We start from the raw sequence: 10,079 nt of genomic DNA on the forward strand, positions 1-10,079 counted from the left end.
AAAGTCAGTGCTTTTCTTCTGGGCAAGATACCTCAGAGCAGAGGTATCTGACTGTGCTGAGCCCTTGTACTCCAAAAGCACAGACTATTCTTTTATCTGCATCATCATCCCTGGAGCAGCGTGCCTGCTGACCAGTGCTGGTGTGACTGAGGATGGGCTGGTTTTGCTTGCTGAAACTATGTGGCTTTGGCATGAGTTGCTTGAGCACAGTGTTTCCAGCTCATGAAGGGCTCTCACCTGGCACAGGCCAGCAGAGAAGGAGCAGCAGTAGCTCCAAAGCAAGGGGGATCTGGCCATAAGCACCCCAGCCTGCAGGGAAGGAGTGGGTGAGCCTGGTCTTGGCTGTGCAGAGGAGATACTCTTTCTAGGGGGGTTGTTTATGCTGTTTTCCCCTGCTGGTGCTATGCTGCCATTAATAGTCCCAGTTTCTCGCTACCAACATCTTGCTGCCCAGTTTGGATTTTCTGTTTGAAGCTGTCTTAGGCAAGTTCTACACTGAAGTCTGCAAGAGGAAAACGCGCTTACATATCTGATGTGCATGGAGAGAGGTCAGAAATAAGCCAGGCAGTCACTTATTTAACTTTTCATATCAGGTCCTTGTGGATGGAGAAGCAGGTGGCAGGAGGAGCCACTAAGAGTCTTGAGCAGTCAGGACAGCTATTGCATCACACCTGAAAAGCAACATCCTCATGAGTCCCAATGTGAGGCTGAGACCATGGCTCGGTGTCTACCCCGCAGCAGGCACAGCTTTTCCCAACCTGGGGAGCCCCACCAGCTCCTCATCACCCACCACAGAGGCTCCCATCCTGTTCTGAAATGGTTCCCTGCCTCTCCCCACAGCACTAGGGAAAGAAGCTCAGCCTTTCCCTATCCTCACTGTCATTCAGTTCAATCCTGCCTTCTCAAATCTTCAAAGATGCTTTGTGCACCACCCTGTGATTCTTCCCCATGGGCCCCTGCCTGTGAGCGCTGCCCCTGCCTGTGAGCGCTGCCCCTGCCTGTGAGCGCTGCCCCTGCCTGTGAGCGCTGCCCCTGCCTGTGAGCGCTGCCCCTGCTCTCTTCAGAGACCACAGGCCTGCCCAGAGCACATCAGCAGCTCTCAGCTGCTGGGTCCAGCCCGATGATGTCCTGCCCGTGCCTCAGGCGAGCTGTTTACCTGGAGATGAGAGCCTCTGAAAAGTGCAGCCTCCGGTAAAGGAGGATTTTGGCAGCAAAGAACACAACAGGCTGCCTGTGCCAACTCCGCATCACAGGGTGTGATGCAACAAGCGGCCAGGGTGGATTTCGCTGTGCCAGAAGGGATCTGGGACTCACTGCAGTGAAGTTACTTGGTAGGACAGGAGAGTGTGACTGTGTGCTGGTCAGAAGTTGCCCATCATGTACAATCATTGGCTGGGGACCGTTCCCTGTCTGTGAAGGCAGCCAAATGCACTTCATGACACTCTTTCCCTGGGAATCTTGCTTTGGTGTGTAGGGACTTTGCTGTGCATTTTCCTTGGGAAAGAAACATTCCCTTCAGTGTGTCAAGAGAAAAGAGTTTGGTCCTTATTTTTGGAGGTTGTTAGTCCCCACACATGACAGGTGATTTTGGACCCCAAGCCCTGCTCCCAAGTGTGTGTTTGGCAACGGGCACTTGTCCATCCGGGATGGCTGGTGACTGCATGTCCTGCTTTATCTCCCACAGGCTCCTGCTTCTGGGTCGCCGTCCTGGATGGCAACGTGGTGGGGATCGTGGCGGCGCGGGGCAACGAGGAGGACAACACGGTGGAGCTTCGCCGCATGTCCGTCGACTCCAACTACCGCGGCAAAGGCATCGCCAAGGCCCTGGGCCGCAAAGTGCTAGAGTTTGCCATGCTCAACAACTACTCCTCTGTCGTGCTGGGAACCACGGCCGTGAAGATGGCAGCCCACAAGCTCTATGAGTCCTTGGGGTTCAAGCACGTGGGTGTCGTCGAACATTATGCCCTGCCAGGGATGACACGCTCCTTGCTGGAGAGAATGTTTTTCCAGGTCCGCTACCACCGCTACCGCCTGCAGCTGCGGGAAGAATAAAAAAAAACAAAACAAAACCCAACCAACCTACCAAACGAAAAAAAAAATATTTTTTTTTTCCTCCTCTTCCTCCCCCTTCAAAAATAATAAATTACCCTTCTGTTTCTCGTCACCGTTGATTTGCCAATTTTGGGTTGAGTTTTTGTTCCCTCATGTCACCTTTTGGTTTGCTCCGTTCAGCTCGATGGGCCGGCCCTTCCTCGCATGCTGTAGGTGGTGGTGCTGGGAGTCCGTGCGACCCGGCGGGGCAGAGCGGAGCGGCGGCCTCTCCTTCCCAGGTACCTCCGTAAAGCACAGAAACTTAACTGCAAAATAGTACCACTCGCTCTGGTGTACATAGTCTTCTCCTTTTCCAAATGTAAGATAATATAACATAGTGATGCATTCATAATAGTGCAGAAATATTACTTGAATGCAGTTTTCAGTATTTCATGCACCAGTAAGTAGAACATGCATTCGTCCTACCGTTATTTACTGGTTAATAGTTTTCAAAGAAAAGGTGGGGGGCAAACCCCGCCCCCCCTGCCCCAACCCGCTTGCTACAATGCATGAAGAGGAAAGCGCGTGCACGCACTCAAACACATCGCACTGCCACCACGGCACTGGTGTTGCACTTTTTTTGGATGTGCCTCATTCTGCCAAATGCCTGAGAGACCCTGGGTGCATCCGGTAACCACAACTCCACTCCACCTCCCCCTCCTTCCTAAGCCAGCACAGACTCGGACCGGCTGAACTGAGCCCCATTGTACCATAGTGTGAAGTTAAGATCAAACCTAAATATCTCCTGCGCTGTTCCGTAGCCACGTGTAACCTGCAGTCCTGGGCCAGACTCCGCATGTGCGTTGGACTTTCTCTTTTCTGCCTTTTGGTTTTTTTTTCCGTTGTTTGTTTTTATTTTATTTTTAAGGGTTATTTTGTTGTTGTTGTTGTTGTTATTTTTAGTTTTGGCTTTTGCTGAATGGTGTCGTTGAGGCGTAATGGAGGCTGCAGTTCCTATGGCAACACATTTGCACATTAATGTGCGCACCAAATCTCACCACTTCAGAGAAGCAACGTGTGACAGATAATAGCATTTTGGGGAGTGCCGGGGTGGGGGGGGGAGGCAGGAAGCGTACTTATTATCTTAACCAGCTGCTTGTTTGATAAATGTAGATGGCCTCACTGCAGCCTTCCATCAAAGGTAATTAACTGCTTTAATGATGTCAGATTTGTGAATTGTACAATGCAAAAAGCAATGCAAAGCAGATTCGGCATGTGTCTGTATCCAGTATGTATGTACAGTGCCTGCCAACTAAAGAATAACCAAGACTACAGCTTCTTCTAGCCTGAGATATCAACTTTTATAACTTACTTAAACAAATAGCAACCTTGCATGAATTATGTCTTGGGGGAAAAAGAAGATTGGTAGGTTCTAATTTTTAAAGCGTGGTATCAGAGGTATTACAGTAAATCATTTCTGGCTGCACTTAATTTGGGGTGGGCAGAGGGGTATGGCTCAGCTAATACATTTAAAGGGAAAAAGCCCTTCAGGTCCTGGGGAAAAAAAATAATTACTATTTTATGAAGTATTATGTGTGTGTGTGGGGGGTGAACCCCACCACCTTACCATGAACTTGGTGAAAGGGTAGAGCATGTGTTAACCACGCTTGCACTTGCAAATACAATGGAAGCATCAGCGGGAGAGCCCTAGAAGGAAGGAGCCATGGGGTGGAAGTGGGAGCAGACAGCATGGACCTTGGACAGGGCCTGCTGTCTGTCTCACTCCTACCAAGAGCTGCCCTTTCGTCTCCAGCCGAAAGCTTTCCCAGCACTGAGACGTGGCCAGCAATGCTGAATGAGAGCAGAGGGGAGGGGATTCACCCCATCCCTGCTGGGCCATGGACCAGGCACTGATGCTGGGGGTGGAGGAGGCATTTGGCACAACACCGGTAGCGCTTTCAGTGCTGGGCTTGGGCTTGGTCCAGCCTGTAAGGAGTTGGAGGGACAGAGTCCCAATGTGTGTCCCAGCAATAAAGAGATAAAAATGAGGATGGTGAAGGGCACTGTAGCAAGAGACCATGAGTTTAATTAACAAAATTTCTGTATGGGGCACTATATTTTTAAAAGTCTTTCTATGCTGTACATTTCTCCTGAAGCTGAAATAATGTACTATTGGTAGGGGTTCTTGTATAGTGTACAGAAATCGGCAGAATATTTTCTTGCTGCATTCAGTGATTTATTAACCGAAGTAAAACAGACAAATATAAAGTGTTAGCAAAAGCTGAAAGGAAAACAAAACAGTTTGTGCCTTTTTTAGTTTATTTTTCTGTTGCTATATAATCACTGCACTAAAACCTTTCCAGAGGAAAAACAAAAACTAGTCTTTTAATAAGGGAGGAATATGTAAAGCCTAAATTGAGCATTAATTTTTTTATTAGGATATTTAATTGAAATAATGTTGCTGGTTTTATTTGATACCTGTGCCTTTGTAATAAAACTCCACATCTTGTCAGAATATCCAAAACTGGAATAAATCCCACCAGATCCCACAGCCGCAGAAGTACCATCAGGTTACCAGTATTTTCTTTTAAAACATGTAAACCTTAACTGATGATGTTACAGTATCTGATCATGTAATACCTGTTGAGTTTCCTGGGGAAGAGGTGCTTTGGAAAGGTGTGGCTTTCAGGGTGCTGTCTGCATTCCTCCCCCAGCTGGAGATGCAGGGATAAGGATTGAGTCGTTTCCACTTGGCTGGTAGCTGCCAAGCAAATTTATTCCCTTAATGCTTCTGCCAGTTGCTTTGTGACCAGGCTTTTTGGAAGAAATCCAGCTGGTTGCTCCCAGCTCTCCAGCCAGGACAGCTTGTTTCTGAAGGAAAGGGCTGGCTGCCAAATAGGCTGGGATTTGCTCTCCTCGGAAGATGGAGAGGGCTGCCAGGGCTGCATCCCCTGTAGCAGCGGTGGGACGGGGGTACACGACCTCCGGCGTTGCTGCTGTTCTCCCACCCAGAGCTGCTCTGAATAGGATTAGGCAAGGTTGGACTTCAAAGCATCAAGTGATATTGTTGTTTTGTCTGCATTCAAGGGAGGTTTCCTTAAATGTGATAGCTCAGGCTCAGCTCTGGAGCCACATGGTTGCTGCTCTGCGTGTCCCCGAGGCTTTGGACCGTGCCAGGCTCTCCTGCTGCCCCCAGGGCCCAGCCTGCCTTGCCCCTGCTGCCCGGGCAAGTGTGCAGGTAGAGCACCGTGCAGGGCAACATGTTGAGGCTGAGCTGCCTTTGGCAGATCCATCTGTCTGCTCTGCCTCTCTCAGGGTGTTCTGGTTTAAACAATGCTGCATGGAAAAGATCCCACACCTCATCATTTGTGCCCCCCAGTCCTGGCTTTGCAGCCCCCCTTGGGGAACTTCTTTTTTCTCCTGCCCCCAATAGCTGTGCTCAGCATAGCCCTTTCTCTGGGCCTGAGCATCACCTCCAGGGTCTTCCCATCCCAGTTCAGTGGCTGGGTGGGTGCAGAGCAGCACAAGACAGTTGTGGGTTTGGTTTTGTTGCCAGGAAACCCTTTGATACCCTATTGCCAGTTCTTGTGTCTTGATTCCCACAGAGTCACGTCAGTGTGAGATGGGAGGGGATACTCCTGACTTACTTTGGTGATTTCTCTTTCCAAGGATAATTCCGGCTGGAGCGTGAGGAAGAGTAGAGCGCCTCTTGGGCTTGAGCCTCAGTTGGTAAATGTGGTGCTCAGTAAGATCCCTTCAGATTTAGGTGGAGGATATGTTGGAGATGTGAAGGCACTTCTCCCAGCTGTGCCACGTGCCTGCTCTTACTTTGCAGTGCAGATGGGCTGTCACAGCCCCCTGCCCTTGTGCTGTGTGCCAGCTGGTGGCTCAGGGGATGCAGTTTCCTCACCTGGCTTCTCCCTCCTTAGCATGGGGCTTTTCCTGATAATCCCTGTGCAGTAGCCCTCTAGCTTGGAGGGGCCTGGGACAGAGCTCTTGCTCCCTGAGGAAGGAACCAGGTGTGATGTCCAAAAGGTTTAACAAAAAAAAAATGTAAAAAACGAGGAAAAAAGGGGAAAATTGCATTGCTTTGGCAGAGGTCCAGGGTCTCAGGGCTGCTCCAGCCCTCCAGCACAACCTGGGCCATTCCCTGTGGAGTGAATGGGAACTCCCTGCACATCCTGAGCGAATTGGCATCTCCAGCACATGTCATATTTGGCAATAAACTCTCTGGGAAGCTTGGCCCCTGAACAGATCCAGGCCAATAATGCTAAGCAATGAAACCCGCAAAGTGGTTTCTAATCTACCTTGAAACCCCTAAATTCATATTTGTTGTAAATTCACACTGTGCTTTCCCTCTGTGAATCAGACAGCACCTGCAAAATGCCTGGGAATGGCAATTGTAAAGTGTCTCTGCTGGGAGATGCGGAGACGTTCAGGGCATTGCCTTTGGGGCGCTGCCGTCAGCCGAAAGTCGCTCTTTTCCCTCACCTCTCTGTCCCCATGTGTGATGGGGGACAGTGTTTCTGAGCAAGCCTTTACCTCTCTCCAGACGTGCTGCAGGCTGTACCCACGCACAGGACTGGGTGGCAGGACCTGTGCTCTTCCCTGCACGGTCCATCCGCTCCTGTCCCTGCGGCACATGCGGCTTGGGGAGCAGCCAGGGGAGTGGGGGCTGCTGCAGGGAGGAGAGGGGGTGCCTTGGCTGCAGGGCTTTTCAGGCTGGAAGGAGATAGCCAGCAGTGACCCCGTCAGGGACAAACAGGCTTGTTTTTAGAGATGTTTGTTGGAAGCAAGATGAGTTTGACAGTGTTGAAAGGAGGCCGTGTGGGTGCTCTGCCCTTCGGGTGCGAGGTGCAGCAGCACTGCAGGGCTGAGCTGGCTCTGTGCTGTGGGGGTGGTGTGGGGCACTGAGGCAGGACTGCCCTTTGTGATCCTGCAGAGGTAGCTGCACCCCTGAAACTTGTGTCACAGCTTGCAGGGCACAAGTTGTTCTGCTGCGTTCAAGATGGATGCATCTAAATTCTTAAAATCCCACGGGCCAGCTCTGCATCTGGACTCGTTTCAGCATTGCCTTTCAGCTTATGGGGGGGGGCAAATGACTCCTGGGGTTGGGACCTGGGGAGTCATTCCCACACCCCCTGTTGTTTATTGTCATGGAAAATGAGGATGATGCTTTAGGTCATGATGTCAGAATTTATAAGTCCCTGTGTAAGAGTGGCAGGACTGAGGGTCAGCAGCTGCCTGTTGGGGACAATTATGTGCCTGGTGGGGTCCTGGTGCTGCACACCTGCAGTGGGAGCAGAAGGTGTTTGTTGCCTGGGTGGGGCTCAGGCACCAAACACCTTCTGTTAGCCAACTGCAAGAACAGAAAGTCTCATGGTCAGAATTCCTGAGGGAACTGTGGTTTTGCAAAGCCTTGTCATGATCCTTGCTGCTGCTGATCCGTACCCATCCGTGATGCAGGTCTGCTGCCTTTCAATTTGCCAGCTTTGCTGGCTGAGGTGCAAATGGATAGAGACTGACTGCAGGGAATTCCGAACTGCCGAACACACAAAGTCAGGAACCAGCTCTGGTTACCTCTGAATTAACAGTCTCATTTTTGGTGTGCTGGGGCCTGTGTTTCATTAGTGCTAGTGTGATACTGTTGGTATGCACTCTATTTAAAGTTTAATAAAGGCATTTTAATTCCACACTAATGAGAGTCATGCAGTGGAATATACTGTACCATGTAAAGAAAACAAAGGAATGCTAAGTGTTAAATAAGCTTTAAAATGCAAAAGGATAATTTTCTTTTTTTTCTCCCTCAAAATACATCCACACAAAATCTTGAGGAAAAAACATGATATGCTCTTGCGTCCCTCAGTCCTAGAGACCGTGCAACAGAGCTTATGCTTATTTCCCACCAAAACCTGCCACCTGAGTGGTGGTTGGGAGTACATTTCACTAAAAATAAAACGAGATAAATTTGAACAAGTGAGAGTTTAGTCAAAACACAGTATTGTTTAAAATAGTAAGCTCTAAGTTAGCATTTGGAGTTTGATCACTGTTAAAAATCGCTGTTCAGTGCTGTCTTTGTATTGCACAGTGGTCACCTGCAGGAGAGAATATGCTTTTAACATCTAAATAGTAGAAGACAGACTTAGTGAGACCAAGAGCATAACAAATACATGATGCAATTGTAAATTTATTTACGAGTAACACGTTTGAATGCAGAAGCAGCTACTGCTATATAAGTGTAATGAACTTATAGCTAACATTGTTTTCAATTTCTTTTCCTCCAAAGCTTAATCCTTTTGCCTTGTAATATGTATATTTGATTATTTTTTTTTAAATGTAATTAGGTTTAACAAAGCATCCATTGCTTTGTGAGTTGTACTTATGATTGTGCTGGGCTGTTAGCTTTAAGCCGTTTGTGTGCTTGTGTTATTTTATTAAAGCAAAAGTCTTCTTGAGACAAAAACGGTAAAGGAAAAAAAAAAGATTTTTTTTTTTTGGTAGTGTTAAACAGATGTGTGGTATGCATTTGGAAAATGTCCAATGTCAGTTGAAGAAATGAAAAAAAAAAAACCACAAACAGGCTAAATTGCTTACCAGAACTGCTCATGTTTAAGGCAGTGGCTTACTCACTCACGCCTAAATAGAAACTTGGATTCCCCCAAACAGCCTCTTACTCTGCATCTCTTCACCGTTGTACAAGACTGATGTGAAATGAGTCTTGTGTTTTCTATGTTCAGCATAGTATGTACTGTACTTTGTAATGGGAAGTGGCTACAAGTCCTCAAATAAAAATGAAACATATTCTAAAACAGCAATAATTATCACTGTAAAGCAAATGAGCACGTGGGGGAGAGCCCAGGGAGATAGTTAATGAAGGTGATACCATTAGGAACATGCTGGCATCAGTGCTGCTGTTGCACCTGGGGAGCAGGATTAAGTACTAGGGAAGGCCATCCTGGGACTAGACATCACCTTGGCCAAGAACTTGCCCGTGTGGGGTCCCTCCACCTGAGTCACTTTGAGTTTTCATGCAGCACAGGTTTTTCACCAAAGTTTTAAGGGAGAGTTGTTGCAAGTACCGTTCCTGATGGGAGAGACAGACACAAGGCAAAGCTGTCAGTCACACAGAGGAAGGTAAATGCTCATTGCCACAGTTTTGTACTCTGCTACTGCACAACTGTGGCTCCACAACAGCAGAAAATAGAATAAATTACTATAATTTTCTATGGAGGGAAGCAGGAGTCAGCTCTGTTGGAAAGATGTTTGCATACTGTCAAGGTATCAACGCAAACCTGTTCCTCTGGGGTGGCAGGGTGTGTTAAGATGTGTCCAAGTTATCCCTTGATGTGCTTTGAGCATTTGAGCTCCAGCCTACAAAGCTTATGCTGAGAGGGTGTGGTCTCTCCATCTGCAGTGGGCAGAGCCCCGGGAGCCAGCCAGCTCTCCAGGGGCAAGCAGGGTGTCCTCAGGCAGGGGCAGGCGAGGTGCTCTGGACAAATGACTTGTAGGTACTTAAGTTCTGTTCCTGATGGCCGCTGTAACTGTGAAAATTAACCAGACCTGCTGTGATAAATTTGGTTATATAAGGTTTATTTGGTTAATTTTTTATAAGTGAAAACTGAAAAGATGAAAGAGAATTGTAATATGAAAGCAACTGCTGTAAATAATGTACGAATGAATAAAATCTAAAACTTATGTCAGTTTTTTCCTAAACTGTATTGCTGTGAAGTTACTGACACCGCAGTGCAGATGGTGCCTGCATCTCTTCCAGCTCCCCCTCCAGCACGGGCAAACACCACTCATTCCTGCTTCCACTGATAAACAGGGATATCTCTGTGTGTCTCATGCATGTTCTTGGGTTATATTTCCATGCCATTCCAGCTCATACAAGCACATTCAGAAGTGTAAATGTTCTTGGAGCTCCATCCAGTAACTGTGGAGCCAGCCCTGGGTGCTGCATTGCTGGCACGGCCCTGGCTGGCCCTGGCCACCAGGCACAGGGCTGCCTCAGAGGCCAGGACCTCACTATGCTCCTTGAGCACTCACCT

General features: G+C 48.3%; 1 protein-coding gene across 1 annotated transcript in view; it reads left to right on the forward strand.

Annotated features, from left to right (window-relative positions):
• NAT8L (N-acetyltransferase 8 like) overlaps positions 1–9,744 on the forward strand; it is a 35,460-nt gene extending 25,716 nt beyond the window's left edge. Inside the window, exon 3 of the mRNA XM_050337819.1 lies at positions 1,685–9,744. Within this exon, the coding sequence (XP_050193776.1) occupies positions 1,685–2,052 (368 nt within the window). The 3' untranslated portion in view covers positions 2,053–9,744. The remainder of the gene's footprint in view (positions 1–1,684) is intronic.
• The last annotated feature ends 335 nt before the right edge of the window (positions 9,745–10,079 follow it).

This window comes from Myiozetetes cayanensis, unplaced genomic scaffold (assembly GCF_022539395.1).
Source record: "Myiozetetes cayanensis isolate MyiCay16 unplaced genomic scaffold, myiCay2020 scf7, whole genome shotgun sequence".
Classification (NCBI taxonomy): domain Eukaryota; kingdom Metazoa; phylum Chordata; class Aves; order Passeriformes; family Tyrannidae; genus Myiozetetes; species Myiozetetes cayanensis.